Source organism: Arachis hypogaea, chromosome 11, assembly GCF_003086295.3.
Source record: "Arachis hypogaea cultivar Tifrunner chromosome 11, arahy.Tifrunner.gnm2.J5K5, whole genome shotgun sequence".
NCBI classification, from domain to species: Eukaryota; Viridiplantae; Streptophyta; class Magnoliopsida; order Fabales; family Fabaceae; genus Arachis; species Arachis hypogaea.
The window spans coordinates 1868547-1890918 of NC_092046.1; the positions used below are offsets into that span (position 1 = coordinate 1868547).

At 34.4% G+C, this 22372-nt stretch overlaps 4 protein-coding genes across 26 annotated transcripts; 1 reads left to right on the top strand and 3 right to left on the bottom strand.

Moving 5' to 3' along the window:
• Window positions 1–1912: 1912 nt before the first annotated feature.
• LOC112719805 (uncharacterized) lies at window positions 1913–7566 on the bottom strand. 16 transcript variants are annotated; one of them, XM_072207895.1, is made up of 10 exons: window positions 7429–7566; window positions 7268–7322; window positions 6457–6767; window positions 5122–5199; window positions 4273–4340; window positions 4024–4164; window positions 3454–3495; window positions 3111–3250; window positions 2610–2747; window positions 1913–2242 (listed from the first exon to the last, which is right to left on the bottom strand). In XM_072207895.1, exons 4-10 carry the CDS (start codon window positions 5196–5198, stop codon window positions 2114–2116), a joined length of 735 nt encoding a protein of 244 aa, XP_072063996.1. In that variant the 5' UTR covers window position 5199; window positions 6457–6767; window positions 7268–7322; window positions 7429–7566; the 3' UTR covers window positions 1913–2113. The 16 variants fall into 16 exon arrangements, with proteins under 16 accessions (XP_072063996.1, XP_072063995.1, XP_072064003.1 ...); XM_072207894.1 differs by having other exon boundaries at window positions 2610–2762; XM_072207902.1 differs by having other exon boundaries at window positions 4273–4354.
• An 87-nt stretch (window positions 7567–7653) lies between these two features.
• On the top strand, window positions 7654–11512 carry LOC112719803 (uncharacterized). Its single transcript, XM_025770505.2, has 10 exons — window positions 7654–7729; window positions 8113–8223; window positions 8387–8628; window positions 8961–9078; window positions 9343–9423; window positions 9511–9634; window positions 9733–10109; window positions 10229–10359; window positions 10722–10808; window positions 10979–11512. Exons 2-10 carry the CDS (start codon window positions 8188–8190, stop codon window positions 11091–11093), a joined length of 1311 nt encoding a protein of 436 aa, XP_025626290.1. The 5' UTR covers window positions 7654–7729; window positions 8113–8187; the 3' UTR covers window positions 11094–11512.
• A 253-nt stretch (window positions 11513–11765) lies between these two features.
• LOC112719804 (transcription termination factor MTEF1, chloroplastic) lies at window positions 11766–14662 on the bottom strand. Of its 7 annotated transcripts, none has more exons than XR_003812159.2 (4): window positions 14316–14644; window positions 13568–13680; window positions 12214–13370; window positions 11766–11996 (listed from the first exon to the last, which is right to left on the bottom strand). XR_003812159.2 is itself a non-coding variant. In XM_025770507.3 (3 exons), exon 3 carries the CDS (start codon window positions 13202–13204, stop codon window positions 12281–12283), a length of 924 nt encoding a protein of 307 aa, XP_025626292.1. In that variant the 5' UTR covers window positions 13205–13370; window positions 13568–13726; window positions 14316–14662; the 3' UTR covers window positions 11766–12280. The 7 variants fall into 7 exon arrangements, 3 of the variants coding, with proteins under 3 accessions (XP_025626292.1, XP_072063993.1, XP_072063994.1); XR_003161905.3 differs by having other exon boundaries at window positions 11766–12134; XR_011868016.1 differs by having other exon boundaries at window positions 11766–12134; window positions 13568–13726; window positions 14316–14614.
• Window positions 14663–16085: 1423 nt separating this feature from the next.
• LOC112719808 (DNA topoisomerase 6 subunit B) lies at window positions 16086–21634 on the bottom strand. 2 transcript variants are annotated; one of them, XM_025770519.3, is made up of 19 exons: window positions 21106–21634; window positions 20949–21001; window positions 20745–20842; window positions 20568–20673; window positions 20238–20375; window positions 19984–20035; window positions 19806–19870; window positions 19545–19651; window positions 19370–19472; window positions 19111–19196; window positions 18832–19028; window positions 18631–18746; window positions 18431–18516; window positions 18078–18150; window positions 17579–17670; window positions 17301–17439; window positions 17129–17223; window positions 16838–17018; window positions 16086–16398 (listed from the first exon to the last, which is right to left on the bottom strand). In XM_025770519.3, the coding sequence occupies exons 1-19, from the start codon at window positions 21188–21190 to the stop codon at window positions 16252–16254; spliced, it is 2019 nt and encodes a 672-aa protein (XP_025626304.1). In that variant the 5' UTR covers window positions 21191–21634; the 3' UTR covers window positions 16086–16251. The 2 variants fall into 2 exon arrangements, with proteins under 2 accessions (XP_025626304.1, XP_072064007.1); XM_072207906.1 differs by lacking the exon at window positions 20745–20842 and having other exon boundaries at window positions 21106–21583.
• Window positions 21635–22372: the final 738 nt, after the last annotated feature.

The following is a 22372-nucleotide window of genomic DNA, read 5'->3' on the forward strand; positions in this document are numbered from 1 at the left end:
TTAAGTAAATTTTCTTCACTTATTTACATATGGACAACCGGTCAATCAATCCAACTAAACAACAAACAAACTCGAGCATTAAAATAGGGCCGATAAATACAATAAAAATAAGGACTAATTCATGTCCAATAATGATATGTAAATACTAAAATATCTTTAGAAAATTTAAGGTGGGTTTGTTTTTAGAATTTAATTTTGACGTAAAAATCATTTTATACGTGTATCTAATCATATAACGTCGTATTAATAAAAATAATTATTTTTTATATTGACTGCATGAATAGTTATTCAAGAGAACGATTGTGATTGCACAATTATGTAAAACGTTTTATGCTGTAAATGATAAGTGACTTGACCAACTTGAATTGATCGAGTGGTCAGTTCACTCTTCTACTTAAAGTGTCGTAGTTCGAATTCCACCTTGTGCATATAGCAATCTATTGGCCAACGACAGACTCTTAAATAGAACTAAGATTTACGACGGATTAATAAAAAAAAATGATAAGTGACTTTTTTTCTGGTAGACAACAAAAATACAAAAAACTAATACAAATGAGTAAAATCTTTTATCATTAGATAAATTAAATATATGAATTATAACAACTCGTGGGCAATTTATTATAAAAATATATGGTACTTTTTGTTTGTTAAGGTTTTTTTCATTGAATTTTTTTTAATAAAATTTTAACAAAACATATCCAATTATCCGTAATAGACATATAAAGAGGAATATTAAATATATGTATTATAACATAAATTTAATTTTCATGCACTAACAATGTAAAACGTTTTACACAATCGTATAATTATATCCGTTTTTTTGGATAACCATTCATGCAGTCAATGTGAAAAGTAGTTACTTTTATTGATGTAATGTTACGTAAATGCACGTATAAAACTATTTTACACTGACAATGTATCAAACTTAAATTCTAATATATATATATATATATATATATATATATATATATATATATATTCAACAAATTTCAATCATGATGGTTTTTATTTTTTTAACATTGGTGGATTGAATTTTATATTGTTAAGTTTTGAATTTGAAAATGTATTTTAGTTGTTGGCATAGTGTCATTTTATCTATCTATAAATATGCCTTAGTTATTAAGATTTATGATTTATCACACACAAAAATACCAAAATACAAAGAGAATACAAGTAGAGATGTCACAATGAAGGTTTTCTAGCAAACCTATTTACAATATAGTTCTTAGATACTAATTCTTTTCAAAACACATAATTTAAAGCTGCATCTATTATATAGCACAAATACGAATTTATACAAATATATAATGCTATCAAACATGAAAGATATCCTGCTTGTTATATAAGAAGCATTTACTAAAAAATTCAAAAGTGCAGTATAAATTACATGGTCTTTAGAAGATAAGGACTCACCAAAAACTCAAATTTTTTTGTATCTATCATTGTGAAGAAAAAAGAGTACATTCTTGAATCAATGTCACAATAACATTATAACATTGGAGATTTTGTTCAACTGCAGTGATGCATACCAAGGAACACTGTTGAAGCTGGCTGGATTGTTCAAGAATAATTTTGAAACCTTCACAAATTACAAGATTGGAACTAATGATGAGCTTACACAAGAGATTCTTTCAGCTGGCCCAATCTTCTTTTTACTTTATTAATTTTAGCATAAATTCAAATTCTTCAATAAAATGCATTCTCATTATCAGATTTTTCTTTTCTAAAGAATGGTATTGAAGAGTGTATATAATATGACACTATCTAGATAGAGTAGGACACTAAATCACTAAACTATGGACTTAATTGCCAATTTGCCATCATCCATCATATTTACTTAATGTTATTTCAGCAGTATTTTTGGGGAAAGTGAAAAAAATATAAATGAAAATAAAACAAACTAATCATAACATTTGGATAAAAAAAATACTTGAAAATATTTTAACTAATACATTGATAATTTTTTAATCACAATAGCCCATTCAAAAATCACATGTTAAACTAAAATGTGACAAAAGTTGAAAAGACATAACATCAACAACAAATCATTACAAGTGTATCTAGCCTAATGACAAAGTATTCTAAGGAAGAATAATACGAGACAAAACATTAATCATGGAATAAGTTTCCAAGCTTGATGCATAATGTCATCATCTATGAAGGGACGCCAAGACCACATCTCACAGAAGCTTTGCAGCTCTTCCGATGGCACCTTGAGATCTAATGCAGAAACTATCTTTTCCTACATCAATATAATTAAACAAATAGAGAGTTTATAAGATGTTAAATATGTACTTCCCCTTATCAGCTTAATCTTTTAAGATAAATAGATTCATAATATGGTATCAGCTTTTATAACCTAAAAGTCTAAAGTTCGATCTTTGTTGATCCTAAAACAAAACAAATTTCAGCACAAGACAAATAAAAGAAAGACTATGCAAAATTCACACAAATAAAAGAAAAAAACTCGTGTATAAAAGGACATGTATATAATCATCATTTATGTATATTTTCCTATTAGCTTAAACTTTTGGAACAAGTGGTTCATAACATAAAGGTTTTCCATAATTTAAATATGAATTGTTAAGGTCACAATAGAGATCATTTACCTGCATCAAATAGTCTTGCTTGACCATACCATATAAGATAGCCATTAGAGAAGCAAAATGTGTGACATCACTACTGTTCTTTTCTTCAGTATTTGTGCAATCAGTATTTTGAGAATGTGAGAAGCCAACGTTTTCTTCCTGAGAAAAACGTAACTGTCATTCTTAAATGAGCTACATCCCCATAGTTTCCATTGTATAAGTTGTATCAGTAACATGTAAATGATGCATGAATTTTAGTGAAGATGCATATCTTCCTGGCAAAGCAGAGAAAGAGGAAAATTGCCTTATGCTATATGATTGTTAATGCGAACACCCCACAGTTATTATGCATGATTGTTAATGGTGAAAGATCATGCACAACTGAATCATGCGAAAACATCAGATGAGAGGATCCGTTATTGAAATTTTACTATCAAGTCTTAAAATTTGAAGTTATGTGGGTAAAAAGCTAAACCCAGAAAGATAGTGAATCAATAGTCACCCCCAAACAAAAAGTATTACCAAATCATCAGAAGCTGCCTGATTATTCAATTCAACACCAAACTCAATATCCGAGAAGACAGATAATTTCCCGTGTGTCCTTTGTATGGCACTCGTTACGTCTCTCAATAAACCTTCAAGCTCATTAATTATTACCTTGGCTGCAAGACAGAGAAGACAATGAATAGCAGCAGCATCCATTTGTACCAAGGACAAATGCTGAACATAAGCTAAGGTGAAGATTGAAAAGACGGGATAAACAAAAACAAAAGGCCTAATAGGCCAAATTGTTAAATAGAAGTAACAGTTATAACAAGACAAATGATCAATCACATAACAAAAATAAGCCTTAGTAGTGCCACACCTTTGCTTATATGGTTAAGAAGTCCACGTTTGCATGAGCACACTTCCATATTCAATTTTGCCATGTCAAAACCAATGTATCAGCACAAATAATAGCAATAGCACTAAAGTGGATAGAAATTGAAACGAGAATCGATAACCAAAAATAAAATTGATGTTCCAAACAGATGACTACTATCGAATGAACAAAATTCATAAGATATGTCCAATTCTAGTTATAATAATCAAAATTTACAAGGACTATAGTAGCAATTTCTTGAATTGACTAAAAAATGTGAATAAACAAATTAGATGGAAACCAAAAAGGAATGAGAATGGAGAAGTATAGAACCAAGAATTACAAGTAAGAAATGCCAGCACAACTGAGCTAATCATGCGAAGCAAGATCATTTAATGGGAACAAAACTTGTGAATGGAATTTAGAATACTTCTTTTTCAGAACTTGCACAGATTCTTGAATAACTAAGAAATAATACTTGCATACATTTGCAAAATGTATGATCAGCCTATAAGTGCACACAAGAAGAAATCCTCTGATCGTCATTCAAGGGTAAGCAAGAGCCATACTTACAATTGGTTACATTATTGACACTGTCATTGGGTTTCTTGCAACCAGAGTTGACATAGGATTTAACTCTATCTGTTCCATTAGCTTCCATTATCTTGCCAACTAATATAGAATTGGTATCTATAGGAGGTCTCCGGATAAACTCTACATGTCGATAAAGAAAATTCAAAACAACCATGAAGCATACGTAAGTAAAATTATTATTTCACACTACCTAACTAACAGATGGTAAACATAATTGTGTAAAACTACCAAGTGCTTGTTGAAATCCACACAGCTGCTTGCTTCCTACATTTCCCAACTCATCAATCTTTGTAATCCTATCATTGGGTAGCTGTTGAGAAACATAACATTGCATAGATATATTTTCTGATGGTGAAAGAAAGAAACCACAAAATAGCACCAATTCCTAAAGAACAGGGGGAAAAGAAGATATATGTTTGTGTATTAGGTAGAGCACTGTCTCAAATCATAAGAAATACCGACATGGAAAGTTTTTCTATGATGCACTCTTTCTATTTCCCACTACCTCCGCCATTTGACAGTTATTGCCACCTCTAGCAGCCCTTGGGACTAAGAATCATTATAGTTATTGCATGTCCGAAAATGATTATCTTGAAGTGGCTACTAGTTAGGAAATCTGTAGTTTGTAGAGGTGGAGAATTACAACACAAATTAGGATGACAAGACAAAAATTTATGGCAACTACAATGAACTATGTGGGAAACCTCCCTCAAACTTGTTGATCCTCTTGGTTATTCAAGCAATTAAAACAACTGCAAAGCAACAATAACATATGCTTTGTATTGCATCCAAATGAAATTCTTCTTTCAATTAGTTTACATATCTAGACATGGATTTCATTTATTCATTTGAAACTGCTAAAGGAAACATAAGGAAAATACTATTGTTCTTGTAAGATTGCATTCATGAAATGGGAAATATTATTCCCAATATTTGTTCCAAGTAACTTTTCAATCCTTTAAGGGTCAACCATGGCAAGCAGGCTTTATTTTTATATACAAGCATATAAAACTACCAGATACTTACCAATAGACCAATATCAAAGAAACAAAGAAGCTATAAAGAGTGAAAAATTACCCTGTCATGAAATCCCTAAATTTGTGGAAAATTTCTTGATCGAGGTGAGAAACTGGATTATCTTCTGTGCTTCCCATTCTGAATTCCAGACACAAAATGTGTTTTAAGTTAAAACTAAAAAACAGTTTCATATTTTCATAATATGTAAACCAAACCCACATCAGTTTAGAGAAGAGTTCATTCTGTGCATAAATTTGTTTGTCAACTGAAAACATTTCCAAGCCGAAGCAGGAGTGTCAAACGGGTCAGGCCTAGGCTAACAAATAAACGTTCGTAAACGAAACAGCACGTTTAACACGTCTGGCTCATATAAGTCAGTCTGCAGGCTTAAATGGCCTGCCCGTTTAACTTTTTATGAGCTTAAAAAATTATTATAATTCCTAAATTCACCCCCCCCCCCAAAAAAAAAAAAAAAAAAAACTAAACAGGGTCAAACATATTTATTGAATGGGTTGAGTTCGAATTGTGTTGCGCTTGACTAAATTTATTTACCAGGTCATATATCACATTGATGGTTGGTAATATCATGTCATGAGAAGTGATCTAATCAGTATAGTATAAATTAAATATTTTAAAGCTACCATATGCTAAAATCAAAATAATCTAAATAAAGCCATGAAATTAAACTAAAGTTTCTTACTTAACCATTGTATAATAGATTTGCGAACATCTCTTTATAAAAACGTTTGAGTCGAGAAATTAAACCCAATAAAAATGAAGAGAAATATAATTTACTTGGATGGGTGTAAATAAATCAAAATTGACTTCTAAATATATAAAATCAAATTAACAGAAAGAAATTAAAAACACATCTTCAATAATGATTCCTTTTCACCAACAAATTCCATAAGTATGGAAAAATAGTTTATTCAATAAATATTTTACTCCTTAATAATATTCCGAAACATGTATTCCTCTTTGATACATGGCTTACGTTCTAACTCTAAATCATACTAAACCTGGTGTTTGACTAGCAGCAGTAACAAAAAGGTAAGAACAAAATGATGATAATGGCACTTCTTATAGACATTGTGCTTCTAGCTCAGAACAACAGTGAGACCAAATTTACACCTATTTATAGTGCAGTAGATAGATATTAAAGAAGGGAGTTATTAGAGCATTGATTCACCATCACACTCTAATCCATTACACCTATGCTTCCTCTTATAGCACATTAGTCTCAGGCAATGGGAGGAAACATGCGAGAGTGGACAGATATAACTTGATGCTGTATATACTTGCTAGTATTCATTGGATCAGGAATCCAATGAATCTCACTCATATTTGGTGTCTCAACATACGCCATGGTAAACTCTCCTACCTTCTCCATCTTACCTCTCTTGCCTGACCTTAGCACAAGGTGGTTGCGTTGGTAGGAGAAGATGCCATTGGTCAGCTGAATTATGTCGCCACCCTCGAAAGCATTGCACTCATCTCCCCAAAGCTGAACATGAACGGCTGCAGTCTCGTCGGCCACAAGAGCCATGCATAACTTGTTCTGGCCCTCCAGTGTTGCATTGCCTTTCTCCAAAACTATGAATTTGGTGTTAATGTTGTTCTGAGCTGAAGGAACAATGTCTTTCAAAAGTGTCATCGTCGTTGTCATTTTATTCTTGCTTTTTGTTAATGCTGCTGCTCCTCAAACACTAGGTTGGCTTGTTAATTAGTATGATTTGGAATTAGAACCAAAACCATGTATCAAAATTCAAAAAGGAATGAATATAAATAATACAATACATATATCAAAGAACAAACACTAGGCACTTGAGAATATATATCTCACTCAAGTAAACATCCAAATTGGTCCAACGAATTTCAGAACACTTTGGTCCCAACAAATTTTTATTACTGTGGAAATTCTCGAGAAAGATTGGTCCCTCCGCTTTCAATCATATTATTAATATTAGTGTTGAACAAATAAGTCACTAACACAATTAAGTCCCAAAAAATTATTATCATAAGACAATCTGACAAGTTCTAGAGAATGAAAATTTGTTGAGAAACAAAGTGTCCGATCTAGAATTTCTCGGGGACCTATTTAAGTGTATACTTTATATATTTTCATACAAGATTTGGGAATTAACATGAAGTAACAGAGAAAAAGCAGCAGCAAAGTGAAAAGGCTATGAAAAGAGTGGAAAGTTACCGTTAAAACTGTTAAGAATTTCTTGCTCCGAGTGAGAAAATGCTTGATTTCTATCCTGAAATTCACACACAAAATGGAATAGAATTCAATTCAATTATTAATGAAAGTGGAAGAAATTTAAAAACAAAATAAAATAAATAAACAAAAAATGGAGAAGATACAGATGTTGCCGCGGCAGCGCCGGAGAGAGATGAAGACGGTGGTCAGTGGTGGTGGCGGTGGCGGTAGTTGAGGGATGAGAGAAGAGCAGAAGAAGTGAACGCTGCGGAGAAGAAAAGAAGGGAATTGGGGTTTTTGAAGGTAGGGATATATTTGGTATTTTATTTAAAAAATTGTTACCGTAATTAAAAATAATTAAAATTAAAATAAATAAATAAAATAGAACTGTGAATTCAATAAACGGAGCTTCCTTTGTAATCAGATCCCTTTCTTTTTCGCTTCATCGATCAATCATCATACAATGTAAGCTCTTTTCATAATCTCCCATTTTCCCTTCCACTTTCGTTTTTTTTTTTCAGTTCCTTCTCGTTTTTAATCTTTTTTAATTTTTTTAAATTGTTGCTACTTTACTACCATGAATTTTGATATGAATTATTCACCATGCGGATCATTTGATTTTCTGAAATGATTGAAATTTCGGTGAAAATCAATCACCAATACATATTTTCTGGTTTGTGGTATTTAATTTTTCGAGTTTCTAACGAGATTATGAACCCAATAATCCTGGTTCTATTGTTTTTCATATTAAAAGGGATTTTTTTTTTTTTTGTTCACAAGGGTATTGGATTATGTCTAACGTAAAAAAGTTTAATTTTTGAATTGCTTTGTGTGATTGGTGCAAACAGAGAGCATGCAACCACTCTTCCATCAATTACTGTTGCATTGTTGATTAATTGGTTGATTTTGTACTTCAAGCGGCAATGCGGGGCTATGATGATGATGATGATGATAGAGATGTAAGATCCATAATTTATGGGTTTCAAGATTCCCCTTCTTTAAAAAAAAATTATATTGTGATTATTTTTTCTGTGACCTTCTGATTATTTGGCTTGTGTTCGTTTAAGCACTTTTTTCCGGCTGCATTTTTGGCTCATGAGCTATGATCATCCCTAATTGCAGGAACTACAGGATTATGATGATTACTATGACGAGGGTGAGGGTGCGGAAGAGTATGAAGAGGAAGAAGAAGAAGAAAAGCCTCGGAAGCCGACGAAGGAGGAGCTTGAGTACCTTGAGTTGAGGCAGAAATTGAAAGAATCAATTCGGAAGCAGATGAAGAGGGAGGGTACTGGTACTGGTAGTAGTGCTTCTCGCACGGATTCGACCGATCATAGAAAGAGTAACAAACTGCCTTATGATAAGTGAGTCTTGCAATGCACAGTCCCTTTAGGAATTACATAATTGATTTTGATGAAGTATCTAAGTATCTTGGTTGTTCAATAGATTTGCATGATAAAATTTGGCTGTTTAAGGGACATAATCTCATTATCTTTGTTGATAAGTAGTTTTTTTTTCCCTCCTTATTATCTTGTTTTTGAACTACATTAAAGTATTACACCATTTGGTTGTGGCCCCTTCCCGGATCCTGTGTAATGTGAGATTCTTGAACCACACGTTGTATTGAAAGTGCTATCTATCTATGATGTGACAAAATCCCTGATCTTTCACTGTTTTTATCCATCTTTTATTGCAGTTATGGCTCCTTTTTTGGCCCTGCCCAACCTGTTATTGCACAGAGGGTAATCCAAGAGAGCAAGTCATTATTAGAAAACCAGCATTTGGCACCTAGGGTTTCCAACCCCAATCACATTGTATGTATTCACAAAATCACAATCTATGTTTTGGTTTCTTTACCATCTTTCCTATAAAATTATGCATGATGTTAATAATTTCAATTCAAGCTACTATAATTCCTTTTTAATATGTTTTGGAATCTTTTTATTGGGCACAGTCATATGCTTTTTAACTAGAATGAGTTCATGTATGATAAGCCTAAAAACTTTAATTTTCTGTCTAAACATTCTGAGTTGTGGTTTAGCTAAGTACATTGTTTTTCATAATGATCTTGTTTGCAGAAGAAGAACCCAAATAAAGTATCAAACAGAGGCTCAAAGCCTATATCTAAGAATCCGCCTCGGCCTTCCAAACACGCCGAGGTCTTGTTGATATCTGTTTAAAGCTTTTTGTATAAGTTTGTAACTTTGCTTCTTTGCTCTAAATGATTCTTTTTCATGTCCATGCAGACAATGGTAAACGCCCAAAAACTAAAAAATACAAGAGACTATTCCTTTCTTTTATCCGATGATGCAGAGCTTCCAGCTCCTTCAAAAGCAACTCAACCTCAGAAAGTCTCTGTACGAAATTCGGGTATATTGGCTATTTGTTAATGTGGGGTTGCATTGTGGGCACTAAAATATATTATTGTAGTTGAGGAAACTTATACAGGATTTTTGCTGATGTTAAAGAGGGACGGCCGGCTCAGGTTCCGGGGAGGAGTAAACAACCTTTGAGTGAACTGAGACCGGGTTCTATGACTAGCCATTTGCCACCTAAACCAGGACCGAATAATAAGTTAAGTTCCAGCAGCAAACCTAGTACATCATCAGAACATTCTAGAAGACAGCTTGGTAACAACAGCGCGAATGGACCAGGCCGGCCGATTGGGCCGAAAGTGCCTTCAAAGATGTCTGTTGGTACAACAAATGGTTTCCGGAAACCACTTCCTCCAAAGGCCACTCATTCATCAATTCTTGGGCATAGTGTGGAAGCAAGGAAAGACGCGCTAGAACCAAATAAGCCTAAAATGATACCAAAACAATCAGTAGCATCATCAAAACCACAGGTGGTGTTATATACTTGTGAACACTGACACATATCAATGTTATGGGATTTTGCTTTGATCTTGTTCATATAATTTCTCTTTAAATTCTTAATGGAATTAGACATTTACTTGGTTTACAGAATAATAAACCAGTTAAACAAAATCCAATTGCTTCACAAGATCATCGTCCTAAGAAAAAGGTCGCAACACGGCATCCTGATGATGTTGAGGACGACATGGATATCAGTAGAATGATCAGATCAATGTTCAAGTAAGGTTTATTTGTTTTGTGAAGATAATCTTGAATTTTATACAATGTTTTAGTTTTGTTTTCAGTTCAAGAAAAAAGCATTTGAAGTTTTATAGTAGCTGAATGTTCTTATTTCTTGATTCCTCTTCTGTGAATAAGGGGGGACAGGGGCTTTGATATTCTTACTTTGCTGATGCAGGAAGCCATACTCAAATGTTTATATGAATCTTGATTGTTGTAATACCTAATCAATGTATTTCTTTTATGGTGCTTATAAACTGGGATTAGGGAAGGAGAATTAACCAAATTTTATTGTTTGTCTTTATTTCTCGCATTACTACTAATTTGAAATTGTTGATAATTGTTTGGTGGATCGTTTGCAGCTACAACCCCAACAAATTTGCCGACCAAGACGATGATGATAATATGGAGGCGGGCTTCGATGAAATCTTAAAGGAAGAAAGGAGGAGGTATGTTTTTCCAGATTGAACATTTTTATTTAGTACTTTATTCAGTATTGCTTTAGTTTGTTGCTTGGTAAATGTGTGTATATTATTCAGTATATATTTCCAAATGTCACTTCTTTATGTTAAAGTAATTTTCTTTTTATGGTTGTTGATTTTGTGCTATACACATGCAGTTCCTTAATTGCTAAACAAGAGGACGATGAACAACTGAAGTTAATCGAGGAGGAAGAGGAAAGAGACCGGAGAAGAAGGTTGGCCAAGTTAAAGAAAAGAAAGCTTGGGGAGTAGTACCAGTAACATTCAACACCACCCTTTGGCTTCCATTCAAATCATTGGTTCAAATGGAACTTCCCTTCTATTTTTATCTGGGGCAGTTCTTTGATTACGGGATTTAATTAAGCAATTTATCATTGATGGTAGAATTAGAAATTCATTTGTCCACATTACTTTGAAAAAGGTACTGTTGTGTAAAGACAGGTCCTTCTTTAACAAAAATGTGTTTCAAGCTGCACTATTTTTTGCCTTTATGAATATGCAAGAATTTCTCATGGCAGAATTGGTGGCAAAAGCTTGATTCCTTATGGCCAAGTTAGGAACATACAACCTGTATCCTCCAACTTAGGGGGGGTACCAAATATAGCTTGTAATAGTTAGTAGTATAACTTAACAAACTAGTTAGAGCCTTAAGTTAGTTAGGCTACCATTCATCAGAGCTCAATTCTCTCCATTTCTCTATTATTCAACACTAAGATACAACTTGATCAAGTATGAACACCACTGATTCAATCTAGTGTCTAATAATGGGCAAGGACTTGAGTCACTGTTTACATCATCTCAAAGATGCAGCCAAGAAAATCATGCTTAATATATTGGAAAAATATTAGTATCATCTACTAAGTACACAAAAATGGCCGCTGAAATATTCCACAAACATCCTTCAACATAGTTTCGGACAGTGAATGCCGGAGAAAATTAAGCAGGTATTATTAACAAAAAGATTATCTCTTTGGTTTCATAATCACAAAGACAATCAAAATTGCACATATTATAAAGTACTACACACTATATTCTGAGCAAAACTATTGAAAGATACTTTTGTTATCCTCTTTTTCTTTTGGCTACAGAGTGGAGGAAGTGGAAGGAATCCATCGATCATGGCTCTTCTGATCAAATAACATGCAGTCCTCTTATCTGTATAACACAAACCAAACAAGTATGGATTTAAATGGCCAAGCTTTTGTTGCATTTCCAACATTTTTTCGAAAATTATGTCCGATGAAGCCATGCCGATCCACTCTCCATCCACCACCATTTTGATGAGAAACCATGCTGTGAACAATTCAAAAATCTTTATGCAAACAGGTAAAACACGATTGATTTATATCAAATATGCACATACATTTTATACCTTCATACTGTCAATTCATAGAAGAATGATACTTCTTCCATTCTCACCAAGAACCAATTTACAACAACTACCTTCCATCAAGCTTTCTTAACCTGGTATTAATCAGTGTCTCATAGAAAACACCATCATCACCCTTCAACATAAGATGCAAAGGTAGTTTCACCCTATTCTCAACCAACACCTTATGCCTTGGCTTAATCCTCCCTTCCAAGCTAAATGAAAAATACTGCGGAAACCGATTCAACTCTGAAACGTTTCCATTCATCTCATTCAAAAAGTACTCAACTTTAGGCTTCAAATTCTTCTCTACACTGTAGGTTAACAAAGCAGGGGACCTCACAACCATGCAATTAACCTCTGATTCCGAAAGCCCCAAGCTTTTCAAGAACTCGATCTTCGGAATGAGCGTTCCCTCCACGCTCGAAACAAGTAGCACAGTGTTCTGGCACGTTAGGGAATTCGAACCGGTGAACCCTAATTTCATCAGGAATTTTAGGGTTGGCTTCAATTGCTCCTCCACGCTGCAGATCAAGAGCCTAGGGCACCGCGAGATCGATTTGTGAACGTCGGGGTAAGGGATTCCGACGTCGTTGAGGAGGAAATCGAGGATCGGATAGAGGTCCGTGGCGGGGTCTCGGTTGAGAAGCTCCGGGAGCATATCGAGGATTCTTCCCATGGCGGAGCGGTGGATTCCCATGGAAGAGAGGCATTGCTCGACGGATTTGACGGTGGAAAGTGGTGTGGATCGGAGGTTAGGGTTTACTTGGAAGGCTTTCTGTGGGTTCACTTTGAGATTCTTGAGGTACTGAACTTTTTCCTGGAAAATGAGTCCGCGGTCGGTGGGGGAAGGAGGGGTGTTTGTTTCCCGGGAAAATTGGGGTCTGAAATTAAAAGGGGCGTAGTGGGTTTTCAGGATAAAATTAGGGATTTGGAAGGGTTTTGGGTTCTGAGGGAGCAAGAAGTGAAGGGAGGGTACAATTGTCATCGTCATCGTGTTGTTGGAGGACGATGGAGCCAACGGTGCGTTTGTTTCTATAATCCAATTCCAAGGAATCTGATTACACGACGTGACGTTTTAACTTGTCCCCCTGCATGCTGGGTTTCTCGGTAATCAGCTAAAGAAAAACCGACTTATACTTGTTTAATTGCACAAGTTTCTACAACAAAAGAAAGAAATCAATATTAAATTATAAAGCATAAACTACGAAAGGAACTTCAAATTTCTTTTTTGCATACATAATTCAAGTTTCTCAAACTCCTCGATAATCTCCTCAAAACAAATGAGCAACAAGATACAACAAATAATATATGTGTACATGTATCTGTGAATAGTTGTGTAACTGTGTCAACTTACACGACCAGCATAATCACTTTATCAGCACAGAAAGTGAACCTTCTCTTTTTCTTTTCCATCATTGCATTTACCATCGTTGAGACTTTCTGTCTCTAACTTCATTCTCCGCTCCCCTTGAATTCATCAATAGCAATGCACAGACATTAGAAGAACACAGTGCTGGTAAAAATGAAAATCTAAGATGGTATTCAGCAACAAATCACCAATAATTAACCATTGCCATGTTTTAATTAAAATCAGAACCAAACAAGGAGAACAAAGCAACAATAATCAGAACATATTTTAATTAAATTCAGAACAAATCAGGCCCAAACATGGAGAACAAATCAACATTATCCGTAATTAAAATCAAAATAGATCAGAACCAAACAAAGAGAACAAATCAACAATAATCAGAAGTTCAGAACAACAAATCAACCTTATAAATTATAATAACAAGTTCAGAGCAACTCCAACATTATAAAGTATAATAATAATAATCATCATAAAAATCAACAATAACCGCATCAATTAAAATAAGAACAAATAAGAAAAAAAACAGGTAATAATCAGAGCAAATAATCAGTTTCCTGGTGGTAATCAGAACAAGAATCAGAACCGAAAACTGAATTTCAGAAGCTCAACCTTAATTATATTTTTCCAGGAAAAAAAAAATACTAGTTCACTTGTAATCACTAATCAGAACTCTAATCAGAAGTTTAGAATATCAACATTAATTATTTTTTTTCAAATAAAAAAGAAGGTTTACCTGAGCTTGGGAACAGGGGAAGGGGCAGTTGAGCAGAGGCGGTGGCTGACTGATGGTGGTAGAACTGAGAACCAGAGGAGCGCCGAAGAAGAAGTCACTGAGAAGCCAGCTATGGTGTCGTCGTCAACAGAGGAAGAAGAAGAAGAAGAAGGCACTGTGAAGAATCTTCGACACTCAACAGTTCGATTGGACCAGAGGAGCGCCGAGAAGCAGTCGAACAGAGGAGCTCTGAGGCTGGTGAGGGTGGTGTTTGGACAAGGCTTGAGGTTCTTCACTCCAGTTTCTTCCCTATTCCAGCGTAGTATTCGATGTCCCATAAAGTTTGAACCATTAAATAGTTTCATAACAAAATTACAAAATATATCTGAATACTATTTGATATATGACGAGAGCAATCGACTTTTAGGTCATTGTTATTGTTTTTATCTTTTAAATAAATAAACATATGTGATTATATAAATTTGGTGTTGTTACGAATAAATTATGTTTTGATAATATAAAATAAGTTAGTTGATAAGTTATTAATATTTATTAGGTGTTGAATATATTTTTAATAAATATTAATTTATTAATTAATTAATTTAATTTATTCATTAACTGTTTATTACGATATCTTATCTTTTTAGTCAAATGTTATATTTTTAATTTTAATTTTAAATATGCTAAAAAATTTAATTTAAAATTTAAAATTTTATAATTGAAATAAATTTGTTATTAAAATGTTTTATTTTTTAATAAAAATACTACTATTTAAATGGGTAAACCACACTCTTGTACCACTGAACACTATTGTCCCTTAATTTAAGGAGACTGGATTTGACCACATTATGCAGTAACCAATGAGTGAGTGCTTGTGTGATTTTCAAACATAATATAGTGTCCGACATAAGAGTAGTAGAAAAGCTTCTAAGTAATGTCAGTCCTCTTCATGCTCAACAATAAAATGTCCAAAAAAAAAATCATTTAGTATCAAGATGACATGGTTTTGAAACTGAGTCCGACACATGCCAGCGGATGCAGACATAGGGAGGCCAAAGTGAACATGCGTAAAATCAATCCACCAATTTTGAAAAACAAAAGCCATCCAAGATTGAAATTTGAATGGTTAAAAACCATGGACATTCATATATGTATATCATAACATTTACAAATTACATTGCTTAATTACCTACACAACTGATGTGACATACTTCAAACTTAGCACAAACATTAACTACTACTGACACAATTGAAAACCAGTCTCCCATCCATATCACAATTTCCATTCGTCTAAAACAAACAACTTCATGAACATAGACATCATCGTAAAACTCATTCAAATAAGTACCCATCAAGTGAACAAAAACAAAGTATCCATCAAATCCTCCATTTCCATTTTTGTTTTACGCGCTCCATCAAATCCTCCATTTCCATTGCGTACTGTGACTAATGTCTATGCCCTAATTTGAGCTTATATCATTAACTAGTCTTCAACGATAAAATATAATCATAAAACATACTATTTCAGTTATATAATGAGCGTGTGCATGTTATTATTTTGAAGGATGCCTTTCAGATTCTCAGACATTCTAGTGTACGCTTACAAAATTTTCATGTTAATCAGTTGCATAAACGAAAATATTGTAAGCATAAACACTGAAAAAGGTTTTTGAGTATGTTATTAGTGGTATTATTAACATTAGTTGGGGAAAGAAAAGACTTGTGAGCCCAAAAATTACAAAGTAACAACAGATTAGGATGGTTAAAAAAATTGAGATAGGCCCTCCTATATTTCCAGAAATGTCATATTATAGACATTAATGTAACCATAATTTAGAATCCACTGTATTATGATTCTTATTACTCTTTCTTACAAGTTACAAGTTACAAGTTACAAATGAAAACAATAGATACAACAATTTTTTCTTCGTGTAATATGTCTAATGATTTTCTAGATCTAATGAAACATTCTAAAAACAAAGAATGGAGAATGTAAATCAATAATCTTATTTTCAGTTTCCAATGGTTTTATATATATTGTTTCTCTTGGTTCCTCGCTCACTCCACTCTGCGTGGCATACTCCAACGCCATTTCATAATCCACCTGTATCACACATCATATAGCAAAGCTGATCAATAAATCCGAAATTCAATTTTTTCTATTGTTCATATAAAGGATAGAAAACAATCCTATTGCTGAATCAGAAAGATGGCTTCAGAAAACCTACGATCACTTGAGCAGAGTCCTTATCGGAAAGGAAAATTTTGCCAAACGGGCACAAAGTTTATGATAGTCATAAAAAATCTTTCAAATAGAAAGATCTATGAAGTCCATTTTCATAGTTGTGACGCTAAATATATCTAGATCCTAACTTAGGACAGTCAAGTTCATATCACAAACAAGCAAAAAGTGTTACTCTATATCAATTCAACTGCCACTCAAACAATTTTTTAATGTTTTCAGGTTGACAGAAAATTTGGCTAACATAGCAGTAGAACTACAAACTACAAAGTTTCGATAAAATGTTAGCCAGACAACATACCTGTTCAACATGTTTAGCAAGTTTTTCACTGAGCGTTTCTTTAGTAATCAAATTCTCATATACTTTTCTTAATAGTTCTCCATCATCATCTCCATAGCGGAACTTCTTTGATGCATGTAACTGTGTCTCTGCCATGTCTTTCAAAACATTGTATACTGCCCCAGTAGCATCAGGAATGTACCTGACAACCACCAGTTGGTACGAATCACATTTTATTTCATGCAATAAAAACAAAAAAGCAAGCAGAGCATCAGGCAATTCTTGGATTTGAGAAGTAAGACATAGACATACTTGCTTAAATTCCGTTTCCTCTCCTGCTGCTCACGTGCCTGCATCTTTTTCACAATCTTGGATTTCAATTGAACGCAACACTGCTGAATGGAATACTGGAGAAACAGTACTTTTATGTTATTTACCTTTACTATAATGTGAAATTGGTAAAGTAAAAAAAATCAATTTCAACCTTTACAGCAGAAGCAATCTCAGTTATGTCATCTCCAATGTATTCTTTTCCAGTCCCTTTGAAGGGAATTTTTGTGCTCACAATGCTAACAAAGATGCCAATCTTGTCTTGTAGCTGGTTGATTTTGTAACTACTCCAACTGAAAAGGCATTTAGTCAGATTTCATATTCTTTACTGCAATTACCAGAGAATTTTGCAAAGCAATTATTGACCCTTATCCTGCCAATGCAGGTCAAAAATCGGAAAGGCAAGAGGAAACCATCTGCTTATGTGCATACTTGATTCGCTTCAGTGCAGTCCTGGTGACAACATCAGCTCCTTGCTCAAAAAGTAGTGGAATTCTATTTGCAAATCGAAATATATTCAAACCCTGAGACAAGTGTTATACCGTTATATGCTTTGTCATTGACAGACCATCAATTATTTTAGAACAGAATAAAGATCACAATCATTAGCTCTTTAATATTGCCTAATTGATCAGCTGCTTGATCAGGAGTCTCCTACACCTAATATACAACTCTGGTGAGAGGAGTCAAACTAAGCATTAAAGTATCCTGAGAAGAGTAAGAAGTAGGGTGCAGCATATACTATTTAACATTTATCATGGTTCATCAAAAAGTAATCAACTAAATCACATTTTCCTTTTGCTAATTTATAGGTCCATTGTAATTGGTTGAAACGTCAGCTATTTTCACATAAAATGATGTATTTTACTCCCATGGATTTCAACTATTATCTAATATATAAAATAAAACACTAATAGATCTGAAACTTTACTTGCTTGACATTTTTTCCACCGATACTGACTCCAGCTTCAACTATGAATGGGTGGCCTTCAAAAACCTGAGCACTGTGCAGCAATGACAGAAGAAATTAACTTAGGAACCAAGAGTTATCTATTGCCAGAAAAGTGAAGTGCAAAGCAACATAACTAAATATCTCGTGGATGTTGGCAGGGTGACACCTTTAGAACCCCAACAAAAAGAGTATCATAGGAACTAAGCCAAATACCCATGATCTACTCAACCACAACCACAAGGATTAAAAACGATATTTAAACAGAATATATAGAAGTTTCCACAAGCAATAACTTGAATAGGAAGATCTAGAAATTTTCATATTCAAACAACCTGCCTGAATAAGTTGCAACCATGTCTGGGTGTAGCTCTTTTATTATTCCTAGCCGGAGATTGTACTCACCAGCAGGGCTAAGACACTGAAAATAGTATTAAAGACCCACCAAATGACAAGAGTAAGGAATTTATTTATAATAATAATAATAAATGAAACTAAAAAGAAAAGGGGCCCATAATAAAGACTAGTAACTAACATGGCCGTTAGGATCATCAAACTTGGCTTGACGAAATAACTGATGAATGCGTACTAGTTGCTGTGGAGTTAGAGACTTAAGAGCCATTTTTGGGCTGAAGTCTGGACCCATTTCACCTGAAAAAGGTCAAAAGTGCAGTAAATAACTAGAATGTTTATGGTTTGAACAACATTCATCGAACCATATGAACTATTTTTATACCTATCAATCTTTCAGCATGAGATTTACTAATATTTACAAATTCATGTTGAAGAAATTGCAAAAGGTTCTGCTTCGAAGTTTCAGCAATAAGGCGTTTAATTAGCAGCAAATCAACTGACGATGGATGATGCTTTGTCTCCAGGGGAACAGGAGGCATCACATCTGTTCTTCGAGAAAACCTTATAGTGACATTCTTTCTGCCAAAGAGAATAGCTAGTATGAGATGATTATGCATTGCCATAGTTTAGGGGGGTTACGAATAGATATATGTATACATACTCAGGAGCATCTGAAACAAATTTAAATAGAAATTGTGCATAAGGGGTGATGACAGCCATTTGTCTCATGTAATGTAATATTTTTGACTGCAAATGTAAACAAGGGAGCTTATATTAGTGAAACATAGTCAACTTCAGTCTTTAGAAACAATCAATAAGCATGAAAAAAGTGTACTTTGGAAAGTGGAAAAGCTCCATATCCATTATATCTGGGGTTTGCAATGAAATCATTAAGGTAGCACCAAATAAGTGTTACATACACGGTATGTTGTCCAGTTCCCCTCAATGACAACTTGAATTTCAGCCCCATGCCAGCGCTCCTTGTTCTCTCGTTTTTCATTTACATGTACATGTGGAATATTCCTGAAAATTAAGGCATTTGTTTATCTGGAGAAGGGATTAAAAGACAATTCATTTAATAACTTGAAATCATACTTATGAATGTCAATATCCAGCCTGCAAAATGACATATAACTTTGGTTTCTCATTGATGAAGAGATCTCAATTGGAAGCCCAGTGCTCATTTTGGACCATATTAATGCCTGCACATATGAAGAATATAGTTCATAAGGCCAGCTGAAACTACTATATGCATGTACTTCAACTTCAAGAAAGGAAAAAAAAAATTGGCATTCGTTCAACTAGTTGATTATAAAAAGAGTGACCCTCTATCTAAATAATGCATGTTGCCAATACCATCTTTGCTCCAAGACCAAACTTCCCCCGTGTCTGTTTCAAGCCATATTTTGTCCCAGAGAGAACTGCGTGAATGGATAAGCTTAAACAAATCAGGTCTAGCTCGTACCGATAAAAGATATGTCAGAACAAAAAGTGTATATTCATGGATAATTAAGGTATCGAGTAATTGAATGACCTCGGCCAAACATATTCGGGATGTCATCATGTGGCATTCCTTTTCCATTGTCCTGCAATCAATCATGAGATAATTTGAGCTTCACTTCAAAGATGAGATTAGTAAACAGAAAATGAAAAAAGGACTTTCAAATTGAATTCAAAATCGAATAAAACAGCTTTGATGAATGTTGACTTGAATAAAACTAACATATAAGGTAACCCGCATCAATACAATACAGTATGAGAATGCTTGAGAGCAGAAACAATGCATACCTTGCATATAACTCTGTAAAATGAAGCCTCGCCTCGGCCCCTGATACCCTTTGAAGCTGGAGTCTCTTTCACTTTCTTTCCAAGGGCAGCATTCTTTGCTTGTATTTCTTGAGCACGGGCCTCTTTCGCCAACCGTTTCTGCATAGGAACAAATTTAGAATCTTACACAAGGACCTCATATGCTTTTCTCTATTTAATTGCATTTGCAAAATATTGATTCAAGTTTATTGCTATAATTAGAAATTGATACCACACAACAATACAGTTCGACACAGTCTAGTATTTCGCATTATGGCACAACTAACTCAACAATAATGTAATCAAGCACACCTCACGGGCCTTCTCAGTTTCATAATCATCGTACAACTCCGCATCAACACGCTCGCAGTCAATGAGACCGATCATAGAATTAAATTTGCTTTTCTTTATCTCCTCACTGCAACAACCATGTCAGCGTGGAACAATCAATCATTTACTAGTTCATTGTACTTTCAAATGCAAACTCACATGGTTATCTCAACCACCGGAAGCTCCGATATGGATTCCGCTGAGTCAAGCGAATTCTCCACAAGCTCTCTAACAGTAGTATAAAGAGATTTTCCCGGCTGATGTGAAATCCACATAATATAAATACAAACAAATCACAAAATCAATAGATACATAAAAATCAGACACGCCACTCCTTATAATTGATTACAAGATCAAGCTTACATTATCAAATCCTGCAATGTTCTTGTTCTCAGCAAAGAACTCCGCGGGAGATTCTGCAAATTTAATAAGTAAAGAAATAAAATAAATAAAATATCAGTTGGAGGATAAAGTTTATGAATGTCGAGAATGCTTGAACGAGAGATCGAGAGAGAAGTACTTTGCTTGAGAACGGTTTCTTTGTTTTTTCGAGGTGTCTTGGACTTGGTTTTCTTTGTTTCGGTTGGGCTTTCGCTACTATCCATGTGAATTTCACTCTAAATTGAAGCAGCTTTGCTTACGGCGGTGAGGGAGGAAGAGAAGTGACGGCGAAGGAGGAAGGAAAGTGAGCTCGGGCAGAGGCGGCGACGCCAACAGCAGCTCCGAGCAGACCTGGAGACGCGAGGTGAAGGGATCCAGGAGAAGAGAATCGGCGACGGCGGGGCTGGACGCTGGCTGAGGAGAAGAGTTCGTCGGCGACCAGCACTAAGGGAAAAGTTGATTCACCTAGCACCCACCAGCACCAGCACCAGCACCAGGTTGCTTACTGCTACAGATGCTTTTAGGGCTTCAGTATATTTTGCTTTCGCGCTGTTTCTCATCCAAATCGCAAATCATGTGCCACTTCCCAAAATCAAGTGTCGCGGGTTCTTGTGATCAACGGCTGCCATTCTTTTCCTTGTATTATACAATTAAGAAAGTTAATAAAACAAGGGCTTAGTTAATATTTGTCCCGGCATAGTTAAATTGATTGTGTAACAATTCCAGTCAATTAAATTTTGAGAAAGTTATATTCTCGTCCAATATTTAATCAATTGTGTTGTAGGTCTAATCGATTGAACTACCAAAAAACACGATTTTATAAGTATTTAGTTAGTTTGTTTTTTTTGAGATTTCTAGATGAGAATAAAGAGATTATGTCATTTGAGTTATAGTTCGTTGGCCTATTGCTTTGGTTTGTTGCTTGGTGAATGTGTATATATTATATGTATTTGTAAATGTCATTTTTTTTTCTTTTTTGTGTTATACACATGCAGTTCCTTTGGAGGTAGAAAATCATGTTAATCGAGGAGGAAGAGGAAAGAGAACAGACAAAGAAACCAAAGCTTGGGGAGTAGTAACCGTAACATTCAACACCATCCTTTGGTGGTAGAAACTCATTCATCCACATTACTTTGGAAAAGGTACTGTTGTGTAAAGACAGGTCCCTGTTTCACAAAAATGTGCTTCAAGTTTCACTATTTTTGCCCATTTTGAATATGCAAGAATTTCTCATGGATCCTATCGTTTTCTCTATCGGCACTCATCTCTTTATTTGTTGTAATAATCCCTCAACAATGTATTTTGTAGTTCTTCCTCTGTTATGATGTTGGCAATTTTTGTATATATAAGCCAAATAGATGATCTTCGTGTCAGCGAACATTTTAACTCTAGTTTAATAGTTCACA

Bases quoted from the DNA above. Each gene is read 5' to 3' on its own strand.
- LOC112719804 (XM_025770507.3), bottom strand. From the start codon at position 13,204: ATGACGATGACAATTGTACCCTCCCTTCACTTCTTGCTCCCTCAGAAC.
- LOC112719805 (XM_025770510.2), bottom strand. From the start codon at position 5,198: ATGGGAAGCACAGAAGATAATCCAGTTTCTCACCTCGATCAAGAAATT. The intron at 3,251-3,453 runs GTGTGGCACTAC...TCTGTCTTGCAG, and splicing joins TCTTAACCATATAAGCAAAG to CCAAGGTAATAATTAATGAG. The intron at 2,243-2,609 runs GTAAATGATCTC...ATATTGATGTAG, and splicing joins AGCAAGACTATTTGATGCAG to GAAAAGATAGTTTCTGCATT.
- LOC112719803 (XM_025770505.2), top strand. From the start codon at position 8,188: ATGCGGGGCTATGATGATGATGATGATGATAGAGAT. The intron at 8,629-8,960 runs GTGAGTCTTGCA...CTTTTATTGCAG, and splicing joins AACAAACTGCCTTATGATAA to TTATGGCTCCTTTTTTGGCC. The intron at 9,635-9,732 runs GTATATTGGCTA...CTGATGTTAAAG, and splicing joins AGTCTCTGTACGAAATTCGG to AGGGACGGCCGGCTCAGGTT.
- LOC112719808 (XM_025770519.3), bottom strand. From the start codon at position 21,190: ATGGATAGTAGCGAAAGCCCAACCGAAACAAAGAAAACCAAGTCCAAG. The intron at 20,376-20,567 runs GTGTGCTTGATT...GTTCCTATGCAG, and splicing joins AAACTGAGAAGGCCCGTGAG to AAACGGTTGGCGAAAGAGGC. The intron at 18,517-18,630 runs GTTAGTTACTAG...TACTATTTTCAG, and splicing joins TTGATGATCCTAACGGCCAT to TGTCTTAGCCCTGCTGGTGA.